Source organism: Zosterops lateralis, assembly GCF_965231275.1.
Source record: "Zosterops lateralis genome assembly, chromosome: 3".
Lineage (NCBI taxonomy): Eukaryota > Metazoa > Chordata > Aves > Passeriformes > Zosteropidae > Zosterops > Zosterops lateralis.
Window position 1 is genome coordinate 80,884,996 of NC_139764.1, and position 22,843 is coordinate 80,907,838.

At 40.3% G+C, this 22,843-nt stretch overlaps 1 protein-coding gene across 1 annotated transcript in view; it reads left to right on the forward strand.

Annotated features, from left to right (window-relative positions):
• Nucleotides 1-576: 576 nt before the first annotated feature.
• Nucleotides 577-22,843, forward strand: part of ELOVL4 (ELOVL fatty acid elongase 4) — a 33,805-nt gene continuing 11,538 nt past the window's right edge. The window contains exons 1-2 of the mRNA XM_083857791.1: nt 577-809; nt 19,853-20,040. Coding sequence (XP_083713917.1) covers nt 710-809; nt 19,853-20,040 — 288 coding nt within the window. The 5' untranslated portion in view covers nt 577-709. The remainder of the gene's footprint in view (nt 810-19,852; nt 20,041-22,843) is intronic.

A 22,843-nucleotide genomic window follows, 5' to 3' on the forward strand; every position in this document is an offset into this window, starting at 1 on the left:
TTACAAGAGCCTCGATACGCACAGACGGAGGTAACGCCAACACCGCTCACGTCGGACCCTGGCGTGTCTGTCAAGGGACAGCAGGAGGGGAAGGGAGAGGAAAAATCCAAACTGCTCCAAGAGAAAAGAAAGAAATTAAATAGGAGTTGGCTGAAATATTAATTTCCCCCTCCCGTTTCTGGTAAAAATAAATAAATAAATAAATAAATAAATAAATAAATAAATAAATAGGGAAAAGAATCCTATTTGACACAGAAGGGCAGAGCGATACCCGGCCCCTCGGCGGGAGGGAGGGAGGGGGTCCCCGCGCCGCCCCACCTGTCCCGCGGGCGCCTGCGCGGTGCGGCCGGGCCGGGCTCTGCGGGGCCGCGCGCTGCGGGCAGGGGACGGGGCCACGTGACGCCCCCGCCCCGCGCCGAGCCGGGAGAGCCCAGCCGGAGCACCGGGAGCACCGGGAGCGCCGAGGAGCTGCCCGGCCCCGGCCGCCGCCGCGCCGCCCCCCGCCCCCGCGCCCTCCGCCCTGCCCGCGGGGCACGGGAGCCGGTGACGGGAGCGAGGCGGAGTCTGGAGGGAAGATACGGAGAGATAGAGATTTAAATCACATCCCCGGCTGTAGAAGGGGCAGCAGCAGCAGCAGCCCCGGCGCAGAGGCACGGACGCACGCGCCGAGACAGGTCTGCCGGCTCCGCCGCTGCTGCTGCTGCTCACCATGGGTGCCGCCGCCGCCGAGCCCCCCAGCGCCATGGGCCTGGTGTCCAGCGTGGTGAACGACACCCTCGAGTTCTACCGCTGGACCTGGAGCATCCGAGGTAACGCGCCGGGGCGGCCGCGGCCCCGCCATCGCCATCGCCGTGCCCGGTCCCCCGCCCGCTCCCGCTGCCCCTGATGCGCGGCGGCTCAAAATGGCTCCGTCTCCCGGGAGACGCGGAGCTCCGGCTCCGGGATGGGCCAGACCCACCCCCGCTCCCGCCTGCCCCCCTCGCCCCTCGCTGTTTGTTTATCCGCCGTGATCCCGCGCAGCGGCCCGGGCCGTGCGGGCATCCATCCATCCATCCATCCATCCATCCATCCATCCATCCATCCATCCGCGGCAAGGGGAGCGCGTCCCCCGGGGGGATGGAGCCAAATCCGCTTCCCGGGGCCGGGCTCCCCCGGCTCCCTGCCGCCGCGGCTGCCTGGGGTGCTCCTCCGGGGAGCTGCTGTCGGAGGTAAGCGGGGCCCCCGGTAAGCGGTGCCGGGGCTCAGGCGGTCTGTGGCTCCTGCGGCAGGTGGGAATCCCGCGTCGGCACCGCGTGGAGTTCAGCAAAGGAGATGAGGAGATAGACGGTTGTTACCGCCAGTGCAGCAGCTTTTCATTTTATGTTAAATGTGTTTGGGTCAGTTCTGCTGTTTTCCGTTTTCAATATGCTCCATTCCTGTGTTGGCACTCCACGACTGCAGTGTGGCAGATGCTGAAGGAAGAGTAAATGTTTTGGAATATGGAGAAATATGCAAAAACAGCTTTCAGTGCTGGGACAGCAAAAGAGGCGGTATCTTGCTGCAGTGACCGGTAGCTCTGGAAGTGTTATTGGTCAGCGTGAATAGTTCTGTCTCGTGTGTCAAACGACAGGAGTCGAAGCGTTCCGAATTGCTGTTGTGAGTAGCCACTGACAGCTGACAGAAGGATCATTTGCTCCTCCGGATGTTTTCCCCATTTTTCCGTTGTCCGCACAGTGATGAGGTTTAGCTATTTTGAAACACACAGAGCAAAGCCGGAGTGCATGCAACTGTGGATGTATTTCAGGGCAATGTGATAGCTGGAGATGCGGGGCCTTCATTACAGCCGGGAAGCTCACTGCATCAGCAGTCTTTGCTTTTCCGCCCCCCTCCCTTCTGCCATCTGCCAGATAATAAATTAATCTTATGTTATAGATGGAAGGAGTTCAGTTTTTTTCACAATTTGCCTTTCCATAACTTCTGTGTTTTGCAATATTTTAAAAACTGAGCCTGCATGCATATTTTTCTCTTCTGTTTTTAAAAACTGCTAGAATATGAGAGCAAATAAAAATGCTTGCAGCAGCACTGCATTGTAATCTACCAGTGTTTGCTCCCTTTCTCTGACTCTTGCAATATACAATTGTTCATAGGCTGCCAGGTAATACATGAAAGAGATGCTATTCTAGTCAATGAATAGTATTTTCAGATGGATATAAAAGCAGATGTAGTACAAAGTTGATAACCTTATAGACTACTTGATTTATTTGGAAAAAAACCCTTCAAGTTATGATGTACTTCCTGAACTTCAAAACTGTTTAAGTCTGTCAATAGACTGTGTCTATTGTAAGCAAAATGATTGGGGGGAGGTGGGAAGAAGAAAAAGCAAGTAAATGTAAAGAATGTAATGATAAGTAACTGACAATGATAATACCTATAGAGCAAAACTTTTTTCTTCTGCTTCTTTGAAGGATGTTAAGCAGTAGTAGGATGACATTGTTATTGCCCCTAAAAATTGTGTAAGTCTTACTGATTTAATAATGGAATTTTTTTTAATTTTTGTTTTAAGTTCGGTAGCACTGCTGTTAAAGCAGGATTCCATTGTAATGAAGTAATCGCTCCTATTTTGTGGAGTTTCTTGTTCAGATTCTGGATTTCAGCAGGTCCCTGCAAGGTTACTTTTGGGTAGAGCCTAAGTCACATGAAAAACACATTAGAGTTCTTATTTATACCCAGTAGTATGTGAAACAAGATTCTCCTGTAGTTTTCACAGTCAGGTAGGGATAGGTGAAACGTGTAATGTGTCTCATTGTAGTTACAAGATAGCTCGGGATAAGAAAGTGTTACTCATGAGGCAATGCTGTGTGGTTGTTCAGTGAAATAATTTTTAATGCCCTAAGTTCTGCAAAAATGCCTATTCAGTTTGCTACTTTTCTGCATGTTTCATTGTTCAGACAAAAATAATTGTCTCCATTTGGCATCTCTGAGTGAACATACAGCATCCTTCCGGTGCCTGAAAGGGGATGTGACAAGAGAGCAGGAGAGGGACCTTTTGCAGGGGCATGTAATAATAGGAGAAGGTAATAGCTTCAGACTGAAAGAGAGTAGGTTTAGGTTAGGTACTAGGAAAAAATTCTCCCCTGCAAGGGTGATGAGGCATAGGAACAGGTTGCCCAGAGAACTTGTGGATGCCCCATCCCTGGAATTGTTCAAGGCCAGGTTGGATGGGGCTATGAAGTTCTAGTGGAAGGTGGAAGTGGTCTCTGCATGTGGCAGAGTAGTTGGAAGTAGATGATCTTTAAGGTCCCTTCAAACCCAAACCATTCCATGATATGTTAAAATTGTGAATTCAGCACTGTTATGAATTCATGCAATTCACCTTTGTGTTAAGAGCTATGACAGTGATGTTGCTCAACAGCAAACACAAATTATGGTATGCAAGACCATTGCCTAATGTTCAATATCATTAAATAAAAAAACTATACCACGCAGCAAAGTTGCTCAACAAATGATGCTATGCAATAGCATTACACAATAAATCATACTGAAACACTACTACACAGCAAAATTACACAACGAAATGTGAAGAAATTTGATTCCCACTACTACTCCTACACTTATTCTCTCCATTTCCCACTTCCATTTTTTATTGAACACCTGTGCATCTGTAGCCCTGTTCTCTGTATTCAGCAAGATTTTCTTGCCAGCAGGTGTTTTCTCCTGCTGCCTTGGACTCGTGTGATAAGACTTGCATAGAACTGTGCCAGAACATCCCACTGAGTCTTGTGCTGTTTTATTTTTGCACATTAAAGATTTGATCATTTTCGTCCCCTACTTTGTGCTATTTAAAAAGCAACTGACCTTTTCTGAGACCAAAAATCCCCAAAAGACCAAGTATATGATGAGCCTAAATGGATTTTGAGTTGATATTATAATTTCTTTTAGCATTAAGCACATGCTGTCTAAAGCTGATTTGCTTGTGGGTTTGGTTTTTTAAGTCTTGCATTTGGGAATAATAGCAGTGTTCTGTAACTTTTTCCCAATGTATATTATCAAATGCATTTTCAGCATTAACTTAATGCTTTTGCTTGTTTATTTGTTGAAAAACTACCTTTTTTTCTCTCCTCCCCTGACTACTTTTCATGAAAACTACCCCTTCCATTTAAGCTCAAAATCCATTGTAACCATATATTCACCTAGAAGGCTAAAAGGACACAATTTAGGAAGCCATAAACTTCAAGAAGAGATAAAAAGGTCAAAACCACTCTTAGCAACTCTTAGCAGTCATCAAGAGGAAAAAACAATAGGTGGTCGGAGGAACAGTTACTATCAGGAAATATGATCTAGGAATTCCATGCCCTTGTTTCTGTAAGGGCATGGGACCAGTTCTATGTAATTGCCAGGGCAGGGCTTCCTTCTTTCTCTCAGCTCGAGTAGCTGGTTGGGGTTGGATTTGCCAGGAAGGATTAAGGGTATGATTAGATGACTGAGCAAGTGACTTAAAGGGAGGTTCCAGGCTGAGTCCCGGGAACTATTAGGATGAATAACGCAGGACACGATCCAGGAAAGAAGAGTGTGGAAATCTCAAAATGTGGGTGAAGAGACCATTGTCAGTTGTTGGAGGGGGAATAAGAGACTGTGGCTTGAAAAGAAGATTTGTGAAACAATGTACAAGATTTATTTAGAGGACCTAGTTAATTTGAATGTACTGAGCTAAAGAACAGAAGGCTTTACTGACTTTGGGTGAGAATGATTGTTCTTGGAGCTCAAGAGTTTAAAGGAGGCAGGGCCATCCCAGGCCATGTGGAACAGCAACTATTTACAGCTGTTGCAGTTAATAAGATTACAGACTTTTTCCATCAGTAGGAAAGGAGAGAGATGCAAACTTTCACTTTAGTGGTAGGGTAGGGTTGGGTTCTATGTAGCATCTTGTTCAGGGGCAGCATCAACTGTAGCTTTTATCAGCTGGGTCAGAAGTGTAAGGCAGTGAGGACAGAGAAGATGGGAAACTTACAGCTGCTTGCCAAAAAGTGAACCAGTGAAGCAGCTTCCTTGAGAAAACCAATTGCCATAAATGCTTTAGCCAGATCTTGGGACTAATTTAAAAATGCCCAGGAAGTTCAAGTTAACTTTCTTTTTCAGTCTAGGGAACAGAACCAGAACAAAACACGTTTCTTCTTCCCTTCTACCTTCCCCCATGGAGAAGCCAAGTATGACCAGAAGATCCTGAGTGTTTATGCTAGAGAAAAGTTCAATGAGGTGCTTAGCAGAACACTCTGAGTGCAAGTAGTCCCTTGTAGCTGAGGATTTGTGCCAAAGCTGGAGGCAAGTAGAATCCCAGGGAAAGTGCTTCAGACGGTGATGATGGGGAAAGAGAACAAAGGGTGAGATTAAGGTTCATGAAGTCTGTTTCACAGAAACAAAGCAGAACGTGTTCCTAAACTTTCAGAGGGCTGGCTGAGCATCAGATTTGGTGATCTGGCACAATACTTATCTTGCAGATACACTTTTCTTCTCAAGAGAACAGTTTTTTCAGTCTGTGGCCATGATTGGGTAAAAGACAAGGATTAGACATGGGAGAAACACACCAGAAATGGAGAAACTGTCTCACTGGGCTGGCTGTCTTGTGGCAGAAACAAAAAGAAAAAACCTGTGGCAGAAGCAGCACTTGGAGAAATTGATTATGAAAGTAAAGATTGTTAATGCCTAAATCATATTAAACAGCTGTCAACTAAAATGAGCAATAGGAGCATCCCAGTTTACTTGATTCATTTGACTTTTAATTGCCAGTTAATGAAGGGAGGGAATTTATTAGTGAAAAAAAAAATTAAGCTTGGTGTTGAAGGCAATTAGCTGGGTGTTTGAGTGAAATTCTACCCCCATTTCATCATCAGGAGATTTTATCAGGTTGTACAACTCAAGACATAATCAGAACTAAACAGATACCAAGAATTTTTGGAAGTGGAAACATCATTCAGAAAAGTACATTAGTGAGGGGGAAATGTCTACTTAGAGATCTTGGGTCACCAAGCTTCAAGACCTTGGTCATGAGGGAGTAGCATCAAGCCAGATGAACTCTATCGGTGAGAAGCTGAGTTACGTGTGGAAGACTTCTCTTTGCTAAAATGAAGGAGAAGTTGTAGATATGCAAATCTCAGCTCCACCAAAAAAATGAAACAGAAGAAAACCTTCAAAGAGCACCAGCAAGAATGTGATACAAACTTCTGTTTGAACACTCATCAGCATATTCTAGAAGGAAAAGGAAATGTGTAGACAAAATGACAAGAACATAACTGAATGTTTGAAAATTAATTCTAAAACTGTGTAGGTAGTGTGTCTTGAAATATTTGAAGGAAATAAGTTGTTATGAGTACTCTTAAAGGAGAATCCATGGGAAAAAGATCAGGAAGCAGCTGTATGCAGAATTTAACCAAGATGATTGTGTGACCTTAGTACCTACTGCAGAAGGCCAGATGACTAGATGTATAAAATTTGGCACATGATAAATTGCTGTTGTGGAGTTCTCAGCAAATCCTGATCTTCAGCTGAGGCATCGTGAGGTGTAAATCACTCTGTGGTCCTGGAGCCCCATAGTGCAACCAGAGGTGAAGAATTCTTGAGAAGTTGAAATACCCTTGCTATTGAAGCAGATGCAGTCATCCTGGAGACTCCACTGGTTACGTGGATCAAGGATAATGGCTGAGCTCTTTTCATAGCTAGCTGTCTCTAGTTGGAGTATCTCGACTAGGAGTGTTCATAGTTGTCACCCAGCATGTATGCTGTGCTCAGGGTGGAGAGACATGTAGCCACAGGGCTGTGGTTATACATATGAACAACCAGAAGAGGTTGTATTCAAGGTAGCTATGCAATGCTGTCCTGTGCAACCAGGGAAGAGTGTCAAAGGCTGCATAAGGACAGGTAGTAGAGGAAGCTTAGGGAACATAGGATGTAGTTCCTTTTAAGGTCTTGTACATCAGGAGTCATGAGGAGTAGGTGAGGCACGACTCCACTTTTTCCTCTGCCAGTCCAGACAGGTTTTTGGAGTTACTTGATTCAGATGGATTAGGAGAGCATTTAGATAAAAAGTGAATGAATGAAAAGACTCTAAACAGATATGGAGAGGACTTCAAGAGGAAGAATTTGCGAGGATGCAAGGCTAGGGGAGGAGAAGAGGCTGTTGTGTGTTGTGAAGAGTTTTTTGAGGTAAGCCAAGTAGGGTTGAATGAATTCCTGAATGGCCTGAAAAACTGGAGCTAGATGAGAGTTCATTTATCAAAAAAAAATTACTATTAGAAGAGTGACAGCTTTGGCTTTTAAAGAGTATTGATATGGGTGGAGTGTTCCCAGAGCACAGAAATTGTGACAGAGTGATTTTAAGGACAGATCTGTTCCATAAGATGGGACTTCTCTGACTAGCGAATGAAAAGGCTTCACTTTCTCAAGCTGTATTTGGAAACCAAGTTGGAGCTACCACTGCACTTCATAAGGAACTCTTTGAGTGGGATTGTCTGACTGACACCTCGTTTAGGAGGATGTAGATGCTGAATACAGTTACTGGATCTTGTGTGCTGACAAGTGGGTACAACTATGCTCAGTGTTGTCAAACTCAAGTGCTTTCGAGTGTATGAACTTCAAAGTCTTGTGGAATTTTAAGGATGTAAATGAATGCAGCTCTGAAATTCAGGCTTGGCAATACTTAGGTGTTAGCCCTGTTGGGGTTTTGAGTACTGCACCCTTGCTTGTAGGCAAAGCAATAGGTAGTTGCAAGGCAAGCCTAGAGATGAATAGAGTGACACTGATTTGTATTAACTCCTTTTGTGTGTGCTTGGATCTCAAGATAAGCATGAGCTAGATTACCTTTCTCTTATGGAAGGTGAAGGAGAATAAGCTACCTCAGTTTGGCTTGCATTTGATGCAAGATAGTGACACACCTGTGAGCTTCAAATGCTCTTCAGTTTGTTTTGCTTATGTGCCTGCAACTCAACTTCTTTCTTTAGGTACTTGAATAATTTCAGTGGTTTTATCTTTAACTCCTGTCCTCCAGTGTTCACTCTCTCTGTGACATTGTGTCTGCTTGTATCATGGGTTTCTTCCCTTATACTGTGTTTGCATGGCAAGGTTTTGTTACTAGGGGGGCTATGCTGGAAGCTTTCCCCATGTCCAACAGAGCCAATGCCAGCCCATTCCAAGATGGGCCCACTGCTGGCCAAGGATGCGCCCATCAGTGATGGTAGTAAAATCTCTGTGACAAGAATCACACCATCAAAAGCAGCATGGCCAGCAGATTGAGGCAGGTGAGTCTGTTCCTCTACTCCACTCTTGTGAGACCTTAACTTGAGTACAGCTTCCACCTCTGGGGTCCCCAGCACAAAAAGGACAGTGACTTATTGGAGCAAATCTAGAGCAGGTCCACCAAGCTGATTAGGGGGATAGAGCACCTCTCCTATGAGGAAAGACTAGGAGAATTAGAATTGTTCTCCCTGGAAAAGAGAAGGCTTTGGGGTCACCTAATTGTGTCCTTCCAGTATCTAAAAGGAGCCTACAAGAAAAATGGAAAGAAACTTTTTACAAGGGCATGTAGTGAGAGGATGGGGCAGAATGGCTCCAAACTGAAGAGTAGAGATTTAGATTAGAAATGTTAGGAAAAAATTCTTTACTCTGAGGCTGGTGAGATACTGCAACAGATTACCCAGAGAAGCTGTGGATGCTTCATCCCTGGGAATGTTTGAAGCCAGATTGGATGGGGCACTAAACAACCCAGTCTAGTGGAAGATGTCCCTGTTCATGACAGTCATATGAAGTGGATGATCTTTAATGTCCCTTTCCGAACCAGGCCATTCTATGATTCTACAATAATATATTTAAGAAGAAGGGGAATAAAAAAAATGGCACAGAATTAATTGCAGCCAGAGAAGAGAGGAGTGTTGATAGCTTAGACAAATCACTCTGCAGACATGGAGGTCAGGGAAGGAAAGTGAGGAGGTGCTCCAAGTGCTGGAGCAGAGATTCCCCTGCAGCCTGTGGGAAAGACTATGGTGAGGTACCTGTGCCCCTGATGCCTGTGGAGGTCCATAGGGCTGCAGAGATCCATCTGCAGCCTGTGGAGGAACCTCACACCAGAGCAGGCTGATGCTGTAAGAAAGCTGTGACCCTATGGGAAGCCTGTGCTGGAGCAGGCTCCCAGCAGGAAGGATCCCACACTGGATCAGTTTGTGAAGAACTGCAGTCTGTGAGAAGGACTCAGGCTGGAGAGTTTAATGGAAGACTGTCTCTTGTGGGAGCAACCTGATGCTGAAACAGGGGAATGCTCCTCCTAAGGAAGAGGTAGCATCAGAAACAACATGTGATGAATTGACTATAATCCCTATTCCCTGTCTCTCATTGCCACTGGCAGGGAGAAGGTAGAGAATCAGGAGTGAAGTTAAGCCTGGGAAGGAGGGAGGTTTTTTGAGAAAAGTGCTTTTCAGGTTCGTTCTACTTCTCATTGTACAACTCAGATTTTGATTGGTAATAAATTCAAGTAATTTTCCCAAGTCACATCTGTTTTGACAGTAATCAGTTTGTGACTTCTCCCTGTCCTTACCACTCTTTACAACTGCCTGAAAGGTGGCTGTAGTCAGGTGGGGGTTGGTTTCTTTCGCCAGGCAGCAACTGACAGAATGAGAGGACAGAGTCTTAAGCTGTGCCAAGGGGAATAAAGGTTGGATATTAGGAAAAGGTTTTTTATAGGAAGGGTGATAAAGTACTGGAATGGTCTGCCCGGGGAGGTGGTGGAGTCATCATCCCTGAATGTGTTTAGAAAAAAATTGGATGTGGCACTTGGTGCCATGATTTAGTTGAGGTGTTAGGGCTGGGTTGGACTCAATGATCTTGAAGGTCTGTTCCGACCTACTGATTCTGTGATTCTGATTAACTCTGATTTTCTTCTATTTTCTCTACCCTGTCCAGCTGAGTGGGGAGTGATAGAGCAGCTCTGGTGGGTACCTGGCCTTCAGACAAGGTCAAACCACCACATCCCTGGTTTCACTTTCTGTTTCAGCATAATCATGAACTCTCCATTGTTTGGTTTGTTTCCATCATATTTTCCTATTCCTCTTATCTATTTCTGCTCTATCTAAGAAGTGTGTTCTTCCAGCTCTTGCACATGTTGTGCTTAGTTTACATGCTTGACTGTGGTGTTCTTCTATTTTTTTTTCTGCTTATAGATATTATTTCCTTGATTCCTTCTCTCAATTATGACCAATAAGAAAAAGTGTTTCATTGCTTTCTAAATGTTCCTAGAATATTGCTGGAAAAAGTGATTTTATAACCCATGTCTTTCACTTTTTCTGTTGAGCCAGGAAATCTCTGACATGTTTTTATGTCATTGTATGCTTAGAATATCATTGTAACACCTTGTATTTAAATGGTTTGAAGTAGCATTTAGTGGTTTACCAGGAACAGATGTGCCCAACAGAAATAGTCACAGAGTACCCCAAAATGCTTTGATAATTAGGTCAGGTTTTTTTCTGCTGTGTCCCATCTCCATTTTAGTGATCCCTGAATTTTTTACGAAGACTGAGAAACTTTATTGCAGAAAACATTAGAGAAGCCTGGAAGGTTACCATGTGTTACCATGGAAGGTAACACAACTGTAGAAGTGGAAAGACTTAGTTGTAGCAGTCATTTGGACATGGATATTATGTAGCTTCCAAGCTGATGATTTTGCTACTGTGTACTTAGTGAATGAAACATACAGACACTGAGCATTCTTTTCATCATTTTTGGGTTAAGAACATTTTGTCATTCAGTTCATATTTTAAAAATCCACATTTCAAAATTAGGGGGTTTTGTGTGTGTTTGCTGGTTCCTCACCCATGATTTGTCTTTTTTTCTGATGTTAAAGGGATGTTGAGGAATTAAATTCTGAATGTTTTAGTGTTGTGTTTTTCCTTGGAGGCTTTGACTGATGTATTTGTGTTAAGCTAACAGAAAACCTAATGTATCTCACAACTGTAAATTTACTTCTGCCTCTGAACTTTGAAGAGCTAATGCATTTCAGTAACTCCTTTTGTAGTTCTTAATCAAAACAAAATTCTCATCTCATTCATCCTTCTGTGAAACCAAAGTGATGAGGAGCATCCTTGTGATAGCACAAACAGAAAAAACAGGTCTGAGAGCTATCTGTGAGAGAGCTATCAGAGAGCTTTCTGTGCAGCTTCTTGCAAATTTTCTCCAGTAGTTTTGTGGTATTATTCTTAGGTAGATTTTGCTTGCTCTTGCTGGTTTTCATGCATGCTCAAGCACTGCATTTAGAACTCTCTAAATGTTCGTCTATGACCCCAAATAACTATGTTACAAGAGCAGCGGTGTAAGTGGCTTATATTTGCTATTAGTTAAGCATCACTGTCCTTCCAGTGTGTTAGCACATTAGACATGTATCAGTGCTGAATTTACTGTCCACTGTATGCTGAGTGTGTAACATTTGACTCTACAGTGGATAAGACCTTGCAGAGTTGTTACTGAACTGATGTTAATAATCTTTCACATTTTTCAATGAACTTATGTTTAAACTGGGGGAATCCAGTAACAATATCTGCTATGGAGAAGATCATCATACCCTATGATCATCCCGTTCAGCATTATGAAACTCTGGGTGGGCCAATAGACTAATCTGTTGTTGCAACATTGAATGTGCATAAATCCTGTGTTTGTATTACTGCTTACTGATACCCCTACAACTATTTTCATAGTGCCAAACTCCAGCACTTTTGTGTGAAGTAATTGCATGTCCAGTCTGAGCTCTGAGAAACAGTTTTGGCAAAAACCACAAAAGTTTGAATAAAAGTAGGAGAAAAGTGTGAAGTGTGTTTTGTGCAGTACCTTTATTGCTTTAGAAATGCAGAGACATAGACTGGATTATAAAGTTTGCAGCTAGTTTATAAAATTACATTGTGCGGTAGGGTTGAGGGTTTTGTTTGGTTTCATCTGTTTACTCCATAACTTATAATATTTAAGAAAAAGCATGCAGATATCACTGCACTGGGAATACATCTTGCATTTGTGACGTTTGGAAAAGAAGGTTTGGCAACCAGAAGAATGCTTCATGCCTCGAGGGCTTGTATCTTACAAATCATGTGTAAGCTTCATTGAGGATTATATTTTTATTATTCCTCAAAGCAGAGAATTTGTACTGTCCCCACAAGTAATCATAATCAATGGAGAAGATAAATCAAATATAATTTGAACATGGTAATCTCTTTGGACTTGAAAATCCTGAGACTTGATGGTAAATTGTCATGTGTCCTGAACTTCATAGTAATTCCATTATTATCCTTGTCTTGAAATATGTGTACCATATAATTGCTGTACATAGGCACAAAGACAATATGGAATTAATGACTGAGTGATAGGAATCCTGAGAAGACTAGAATGCTGGTCAGAATAATGGGAAGGCTAGTTAAAATACATCTGGCCTTTGGACAACAATTTGGGATTAGGCCTTCTTGTTACTTTAATGGGAGTTTATGAAACACCTGCACATTACACAGGTGTTCAGTAGCTGCAGGAGATGTTGCTCTTAGCTGTGTGGCATTTTGATTTTACATTGCCATATACAGCTTTTGAGTAGACTAAGCAGTCAATTGCAAAGCCCTGAAATTCAAAACAAAGCCACAGCTGTTTGTCTTGCCTTGTAGTCTTGGTTTTAGGACAGGCATCTCTCATTTCTGACCACAACAGGATTTTATACAGCAAATTTAGAATATGTGGGTTTCATTGTTTTGATTCTCGGGGTATGTGCTCTCATTATTCGTTGTGCTTGAGGCTGAATATTCTTATTCTTGCACCTTAGTTTTATGTTTTATGGCTTGTTAAATGACAATGCTTTGTCATAAAATTTTGATGTCTCTTGTTCTTGACCCAAAAAAAATAGTTTGTTTCTCACTAGTTAAAGCTTAAGGATAGACAAAATACTTAATTCAGATGGTTAGATTTATTATCAAAGTTTGAAAAAGAAAAAAAATTTGCTTTCTCTCTACTGTTCTACTAAATTAATTAAAAAAAATTACTTAAACCAGATCAGCTGTTGTACTTTTTTTGCTGGGTTTTGGGAACCTTTGTCCATATAACATCCTGTGCATGTCATCCTTAGGTTTACCAATACCATACAAGGGAAGAAATTCTTTACTGTGAGGGTTATGAGGCACTGGAAGAGGATGCCCAAAGAAGCTGGAAGTGTTCAGGACCAGGTTGGATGGGGCTCTCAGCAACCTCTAGTAGGAGGTGTCCTTGCTCATGACAGGGTGGTTTGAAGTGGATGGTCTTTAAGGTCCCTTCCAACCCAAGCTATTCTATGATTCTCAAATCTTTGTTTTCTTGCCAGTCATTACTACCATGGATTCTGTGACTTAATGATAATACAGAATTTTTTGTGTGATAGAGCAGCAGGTACAAAAATGATGGCTCTACGAAAGAAAATTATGATGAACTAGTTAAAGTTTAATCCTAATTTCTTTGGCTGTAGAGAACAACTTTATGCAGTGGGTCTAGTTAACATTTTACAGCAGGCTGCTATATGTTCAGAGGCTTGCTACCTCTGAAAAGACATACCCTGTACTAAAATGGGAAATTCTTCTAAGATCTCTTAGCTTATACATGTGTTAATGAAAGCTTCATGGCCTTTGCTTTGTAGGTGATACTAGATAATTTCTGAGTTAGGTACAGGTATCTTTGACCCTCTCAAACTCCTTAGAAAGCCATAGTGACAGAAGACTGCAGACATTGCCAAGTATGATAGATAAGAAAGCAAACTGGCCATCCTTTTTCATCCCAGTCATTTTGCTTTCATGCAGCAATCTGTCTGCCCGATCCCTCCTAAGAAGACATGGACTTTTCTTTTGCCTGAAATGTGGATGAGGCTACAGGGATATCATTTTATTTCATGCAGTAGCTTCAATCTGCTATTACAAGATTTCTCATTTAAAAAAACTTTATAAACTGAGATTATTAGCAACAGGACAAGAGGAAATAGCCTCAAGCTGTGTGTGGGGAGGTTCAGGTTGGACATCAGGAAAAATTTCTTCACTGGAAGAGTGGTTAGACAATGTAATGGGCTGCCCCAGGAAGTGGTGGAGTCACCATCCTTGGAGGTGTTCAATAGATGACTGGACATGACACTTAAGTGCTGTGGTTTAATTGACATGGTGGTGTTCAGTCATTGGATGGACTCAATGATCCCGAAGGTCTTTTCCAACTTTAATGATTCTGTAATTCCATGAATTGAGGATTAGAGTGCAATTTATGCAGTGAATAACCAATAGCAAAGCAGGTAAGTTAATTCAGGCAATGATGACCTAAAAGAAAAAAATCATTTGGGGCCATATGAACAGCTCTATTAAAATAAGTGAATAATTTTTTTTTTTCATTCTATAGATTTTTGGTTCAAAAATAAATGGCCTCTCAATTTTCACTCTGCAATGCTGCTTCATTATCAGTCTTCAGTCTCAAACTGTGCAGCCCATGTAGTCATGTACTGTTTTAAAGGCTATGTTTATATCTTTAGCCGTTGTTCTGAGGTATTAGTTAGTCAAAGAGTTTTTTTCTTGAATTTTATACCAACTGTTAACACTAAATCTACTTTTAAATTATCCTGATGCATTTACTCAGTTTAGTTTAAAAGCATAGGGTTTAATCAGGTAGATTCTTATTCAAGTTTACTTTCAATGGATCCAGTCTGAAGTGGTTGTGTAGCCAGAGTGAATCTTATATTCACTTTCTAATAAAAAAGTTGGAGAAGTATACTGTATATTTATCTGTAGCCAGAAAGAAAAGGGAGAGGGAGGGGAGCACTAAAGCACTAAAATTATGGAAGGGATCTAGTGAAAACTTTGTCAACATTTTAAGGTATCTGAAGTTATGTTTCTCACCTGGTTTTTTATATATGTGCTTTCATTTTGTAATTATTTCAGTAAGAGTTGTGGTGGAACTAACAAGATGTGGGAAATTCTTAGGTAATTAAAACACTGTGGTTCATGGAACAGTACTTCAATTAGGTAATACTGCTTTGCCTTCCTTATATTGTGGGGTTAAAATTTGACTTGTTTAAGGAAATTTTTCTTAAACTTGAGGTTGGCTTTGAGAGTACTTTTGTTAAAATAAGGATGTTCTGCAGAGAGCTCTCACAAACCACTTTTAAATGCTCACTGTCATTTCTGCAGTGTCTTTAGAAATGTAATGAGACAGATGGATGTGCTGGATTGGCACTGTAAGTGTCTTTGCGCTGAGAATAGTATCAATAGCTATTAATAACTTTGAAAGTCTCTCCAGATAAATTGGTTAGTACTGACCTTATAGCTAAGGAATAGATATGTTGTTAAACTAAAAAAAAAGATTTTAAAAGTATTTATTTTGAACCTAGCATGAACACAATGAATTGCAATAATCATGTATTTTAGTAATGTAATATTTTCTCTAAAACTGATTTTAAAAGCAGAGATAATCACCATTGTACTGTTTCAGGATTTCTCTAGGTGAATATAAAACTGATTGTGCTATGCATTTGTTTGCTTATTTTTAAGGTTTGTATTTCTTGGAGAAAGAAAAAATTGATCATAGCTAAGTAAAATGCAGGAAATTGAACCATCTAAAATTTCTTCTATCAGAAAGGAAATGCTGAACCATGTTTAACAGAAATGCTTGCATATTAAAACAATTACAGTATGTTTGACAAAAGTTTCTTGCAATTTTTAACACTAGAACACCATCACTGCAGCCTTACTTATTGAAATTCATCTTCACTTTCCATCCATATTTCAGTATAGGTTAATTATGTCCTCTTTGGACGTTGCCAGGCAGGATATTCAGTCCTTTTCACTGGTCCTGCTCTACTTCTTGCTTTGAAGGAAGAAATCAAAGGGGTTTATGTGTGTATTTTTTGTTAGTTTCCCCACAAAAAGAATTTCCTGCAAAGGTAGGTACCTCAGGACAATTTCAATTATTTTTATATAGATAAATAATAATATATATACTTACATGTAATATATAAATCTATAAATATATAGATGTAAGTTCTTCTGGGTTTTGTCTTTGCAAAGTGAAAAGTTAGAATGTATATACATGAAATGACAGGAAAGCCTTGTGTGTGTGCATATTCCCTACTATTTCCTTACATAACAGTAATTTTCTATCAGTAACATGTTAGCAGATGCCTTAGTCTAAGCTGGTTTCATTTTTGCTATAAAGTGCAACCCTAAGTGTTTGTTCTAAAATTTTTTCCTACTTTACCAGAAGAGCACTGTACTACAGGCTGTGCCATCACAGCAGACATTTTATTTGTGATGGAATTAGAATCTGGGTCTTGGGATTTGAAAGACAAACGCATTAATCCCCTGAAAGATTCAGTCAATCTCTGTCAATTCTAATCAGGTAAAGGCACTGGTCTTTTTGCTTCACACCAGTTGGAGGGATTTTTTTTTTTTAATTCAGAGACCTGGCTTTTTTATTTCAAGCCAATTTCATCTTTGAGGTAAAAATGTCCCTATTCTGTGTGAAATACTGCAGGATTTTGTGCATTCATATATCCCCTTAAGCTATCGCAGTTCTCTGTAATTTGCAGAAATCTTTTGTGGTCATCAGCACAGCTAGTAAGTAGGACACAAAATTATGCTGGTTTTGCTAAAACAGGCTGGGGGATGGGAGGGAGGAAGGTGTTGGAGTAGCTTGGAATGTTTGTCACTTGAGCAGATGACTTAGAATAGTGAATATATCTTGGTTTGAAAGAAAGCGTCGGAAAAGAAGTTTGGAGCAAAGGTCTGCATTTTACTGGGTTTTCTGTGTAGAACATGGACAAGCAGGCTTGCCAGGTAAACTGAAATGAAATTGGTTTTGTAATACCTTCTGTGCAATATGAATGATACATGGAGTTGACTTAGGATGCAACAAATTACTTTGCATTATCCAGGAGAGATCCTGTGATGAAAAAGTTCTGGGATTAATAGTATCATGTTTTCTGATGCCACAGTATTAGTTAAAAATAATTATATGCAGAGGCTCCTAGATGGCCTCAAAATAAATGTAAGGTGATGTTTGTAGTTAGCACAGTAGAACAGACTCTTCTACTGTTTTGGCCAGGATGTACTCCAGAGCTGAACTGTCTACTGTGTTCCCTCTCATGGAAGCATTTTGTGTTTTAAGTGTAATTACTTGTCCTAGGAGAGGGCAGGCCCCTGAAATGGCAATGGTAGATTCCCTGGGCAGTGTGTTACAAGATTTTTATCAGTAATACAGGTTTTTCCTGTAAATACTTCAAGACTTCTCTGAGATGTGGTGGCTCACTGTCCAAAAGCCCTTTGCAGAGGGAAAGTAACAGGCTGAAACCATGATAGGGAAGAGCAATGGCAGCTTCTCAGGTGCTCTTATGTAGTTAACAGAGTTAATGAAATATATCTCTTGGTTTTCTCCAGTAAAGTTCTTCAATTTGTAGTATTTGTGGAAAATAGGTGGAAGAATTGTTTACGGTGCTGATGAGGTATGAGGCAAAGCCTACTTGCAGTTGGATTTTAACATAAATTGTCCCTTTGTCTTTCCTTTCACTCTCTAGAGAATCCTCATTCTTCTGTCTAGAAGTCTAGAAGTCTTTGTCTCCTGACACAAAAAGAAATCTGGAATATGTCATGGTTTCCTATTTTCAGCAATGGGTGGTAACATTCACCTCCTGGCTAGAATTCAAACCTTCTTCTTTCACATTTCTTTGTATTCCCACTTTAGTGTGTAAAATACCATGAAACAGTGTGTTGGAAAATAGAAGACAGGTTCTCTAATGTGTCTTTTCCTCTTTATCCTCTTTATATTGCTTATTGCAAGAAACCTGGGAAAGCAACTGTGTCTCTTGCCTCACCTGCTCTTTAACTCTTTGTACACTACAGTGAACAGAGATCTGGAGTTGATAAAAGCATATCACTCATTGACTATTCCCAGAGCTGTCTCTTAACTGACACCTTTCTTCTTGTTTCATGATGAGTCCTTGCCTATTACTTGGTACTAGGTAGATTATGAGATTCTCTTTTTGTGTTATCTTTCATTCATAAATTCAGATTTGTAGATCAATCGCTAAAGGCAAGAAGGAACTAAAGTGTAAAGGATGTAAGAGTGTAATAATTGCAATGCAATAATGATTTCAGCTTTGGTAGTTGGTGTTCTGTATAGTTTCAGGAGCTTGCTGAAAAGTTAAATGGTAACTGTCTTCTCTCTCTCTGTTCAGGCCCTCTTTTATTGCCTGTATTTCTACAGCTGATCTATCTGATTTTTTGATACTCCTTCCTGTAGTCCTTGCTGTATCTTGCCCTTGGCTTCTTTTGGTGGCTGTGGCCACAGGACTCAATCCCAACATTCTGGCAGTATCAGTGTCCTTTCTTGAAGTTTCCATGCATTAGGATGAATTTTCTCTTCTGGTATTAACAACTGTAATGGAAGCAGTTAGGCTTCTCTTTCTTCTTTTCATTTCTTTTTAGGCCTCCTAGCATCTTGGAATGTGCAGCTCAATTATTGTTAAATCATCTAGAAGTAAGAAGAATCTGTGTTCTGCATGCTCTCTTTTGATCACTAGATCACAGTACTTGTTGTTTATTAGAAATAGAAGGCCTCATGAAATTTGTTCCTAAAATTAGGTTCTAATTTATGGCCTGAAGTACAACAATGGAAACAATAAAGAGGAGTAGGAGAAGTAATGACACCACTGTTCTGTCACTTTCCTCATTTTCTTAATAAGAAAGGTTGTCTAACTTGCTGGTTGTATGCCTGAGATCAAGGATTAATTAACAGTATAGGGATTTTTCATGGTCTGTGACTTACAGTTCTCTAAAAGAAACTTGTCCTCTAGGTAAATCTCTGGGCAGCTGCATTTGTGAGTTTGCCCACACTTGACTGAAGGCAGGTGTTTCAGATGTTTGAGCTTCCCAAGGAGCCCTGTGATGTGATTTCCATATGAACTGTAACTGGCCTAAGCATCTGGGAAATAATCCAGTTAGTATCATAGAACTGTGCAGTATCTGAAGTTCTGACAGTTCTGAAGTAGTTACCTTTTATTTCTTGCTGCAGCTTGATATTAACCTTCAGGGCAGGGGGGGACACGTGACACATGGGACAGCACAGGCTGTCACTGCTGTCTCGCTTCCCTCCTCTAGCAGAGCTGTCTTCTAATCCTAGATGTCACTGGTTCATCAGGCTAAGACTGCTTTTTTCATACTGATCCACAACTTAATATAGCATATTCTGTAAATAAAACCTTTGTTTCTCGTATGGCAGCACAGATTGACTAGAACCATCCCTTTAGAACTTTTATTTGGTTGTTTTCTGGTAACACTGTTAGTATTCTCTCTGAAACATGATACTGACCTACATCAAATAGCAAAGGTTATCATCATACAACCTATATAAAATTGATAGGAGACTTTCTAGTGCCTAATTTTAAATGAATAAAGGCTATGGATTTTATCAGTATTTTGCCAAATTTGTGTATCTTTCATTGGCAGTGGTGTTGAATATTTAATTGTACTGCCATTGCACTCACTATTCATCATAAGCAAAATTTGTTTGGTGTGATTAGTGGGTTGATTTGTGTTTGAGCTCATGTGATTATTTGCTTTATTGTTTTGGGTTTTAGAACTGCACAATAGAGCTTGAATGGCATAACGAATCTCTCTGTGAGGTAATGTGATATAGTGGTGGGGGGGGTGGTTTAAACTATTTTATTTAACCTTCCTAGAAAGAATGAGTGCATTGTGTTTCTACTAGCTGATGCAGCTATTCCAGGAGAAAATAATATTAACAAATTCAATGCTTAAAGGGGTGATGGAATTTGTTTTATTCAGACCTTGTTGACTTCTTCTGTTTGCTTCCCCAGACAAACGTGTTGATGATTGGCCCTTGATGCAGTCTCCATTCCCAACATTGACCATAAGCACTATTTATCTCCTCACTGTCTGGCTGGGCCCCAAATGGATGAAGACGAGAGAGCCCTTCCAGTTACGCTTCCTGTTGGTTGTTTACAACTTTGGAATGGTTCTGCTCAACTTCTTCATTTTCAAAGAGGTGTGTATGCCCTTTTGCAAGAGGGAATTCTTACTGAGGTTTGTCAAAATGAAAATGATGTTGCATATTGTTGATGTCTATTGAGAGTGAATGTTTTGCACAGACTTTAAAGATGAGTTTGCCTTTGAGGTGAGTATTTCTATAAATAGGTAGTTTCTGTTTGAGAATAATTGCATTAAATGAGTCTACAGAGAATTTGTGTTTGAGCTATTCCAAGTTCTTCTTAGATTTATGTTAGTCTAAATACTGGAAAGAATAAAATCTGTAGATTTAACCCCTGTAACTGATACTTTTTTTTTTTCATCTTAATAATCCTAAGGGGTATCAGAATGTATCTTGTTAGAAATTGAGCTGTTTTTTACGTTTTCAGTGTGTTTATAATATTTAGAAATTCAGATGTCTGTTGTCTGTAGTGAGGAAAAGTATCTTGCTAATACATTATCTTTAAGAATAAAAATGAAGTGAACTATATCTTTAAAAAAATAAAGGGATACTGACTTCTAATATTTGGTTTGCAATGTTCTGAATTTGTTACTTGTAATAAATTTCAGTGTTGCTGCATTTTTCCTTTGATGGATTTTCTGGACAGAGGAAATGAATAGTAATACTACAGTGGATCAGCTGTGTAGCAGTAGCTAAGTGGGATTATTTAATGGTTTGGTAATTATTATTCAAGGATAGCTGCACAGAATATGGCTGATGCTAAGTTTATGCTGCTGTGATTGCTCGTGTGGATCAGGAGTTGTCTTCCTGAAAGACCTCTGATCATAGATTTGCAAAATCTGTTTCCAGAATTAAGCAAATTAACAAAGCAGTTAAAATTACAGCATTGCAGAACTGTCTGGTCTGTTCTGTACTTTTGCCAAGGAAAAATGGCTTATCTGATGATGATCTGCATTTTGACTTTTCCCGGAGATTCTAGTATAAAATCATTAATCATAAAATTATTTCAGCCTCTCTTTAAGGCACGGTTTAGTAAAATTTTAGCCATCACACCTTAGTCATCATTTTGGCTAAATAATTTTCTTGGAGTATTCAACTAAATAATAAAGTGCAACAGGTACAGAAGAATTTAATGCTGACATGAAAGCATAGTTGAAGGAAGAGATTAAATCCAATCATCTTGGCAGGCTAAAACTGAAACTCCTGAAATTAATTCTGCAGTGTTACTGCCATGCCTGTCTTTTTCACATATTCTTTTAAGCTTGTTTGTTTTATCCATAAGCTGAATTATACCAAACTTGCAGTCAAATAATTTTCAGACCTATGTTCCTTATAGGATACATGTTTGTAGCCTTTCTGAGTCACTGAATTAACATAAAAATGAGTGAGACTGCAAATACATATTTGTTGTTATTATACTGAAAACTCATAACTTTATGCACAGAGGTTCTAGTTTCCTGCTCTCCCCTAATGGTAGGTTGTTATTCAAAGGATGTTAAGGCAATGGACACAGCACTTCCAGCAAATGTTTTTTCTTGATTGTAAAGACTGATAGGAGGAAGGTGTTCAAGTTTCAGTTGTTCCCTCTAACAAGGCAATTTCTGCTTCCAAAGTTCACAATACCACTGTGCCACTATTGTAATTCACATGAGTTTTAATGTAATTATTGAGTAAAATGATAGTGTTTGTATTTTGTGGGTGACTGTAAAGTTTCCAGACACTGCTAAGGAACAGAAATTGAATCTGAAATGCCTTTAAAAGCTATTTAAATAACCATCCCGATGGGAAGCTCTTTTGTTCATCTGTGGTAGCACATGTTTAATAGTAAGTCATAAAGCACTGAGAATCTAGTGCAGGACTCATACGCTGAATTCAAATTCAGGTCCAAATTAGGAGCAAATTTTGCTTAGAATATGCAGAAGTCACAATGGAATAGACCCTATTGTGCCACAAAATCATGAATTTCTTATTCTACTTCAGGGCAGTCTGGTGAAGTCAATTTACTGCCTTTTTACCAAGGGAACCTTGGTTGAGTTATCCAGTAGGTCACAGTAGAGATTACTTGGTTTCTGTAACAGTGCAAAGTAAACTTTCCTTGTTCTTCTCTATTAGTACTGGATGTGCTTGTGCCTGTGTGGGACCACACTGGAGTTCCAGTTAGTTACAGTAGTTTGTAAATGGACTGAGATGATGCAGAAGTAGTTATTTTCTAGGATAATTTCTGTGGATAGTTCTTTAATTTATCTCCTTTAATGCACATGTAGCAAATAAGTCCAGAGGTTCACAAGATTTGGTGTGTTGGGTTTTTTCCCTGCATAACACTTGTTTTTCCATTTGACTGCTGTGTGCAAGATGAGACACCAAAGCATACTGAAGTTCAGTCTAAATAAGATGGAAATCAGGTTAATTGTAAGAGTAGCCAGTGCCTATCCATGACAGGATTTTCTGAGATCTTTTTGTATCACCTCAATTTGTATCTGGTCCACTGCAGTCTCTCTTTGATCCTTAATAGAGTGGGGTTACTTGGCTTTAAACATTCTTGGATCATAACAGTTATGAATGTCAAGATTAAAAGTATTACTTGAACTTAGTACAGCTCTAGACAAGTGTACTTCTTTCCATTGGGAGCTTGCTCAACTGTCAATTTTATCTTTCCCTGTCCAGGTTTTTGCAGTGTGCTTAGTTTGGAGAGGCCCTACAGAAGCACTTCAATTGCTTTAGGCCACTTTTGTTGGCAAAAAATGGGGAACTTTTCTCCATCCTATTCCCTTTATTGTATTTAGTGGGTATTCAGCTTTGGCTGTTCAAAGTGGGGAGGGGAGAGATGTTCTAGATTTTGATTGTTATACTGTGATAAGAA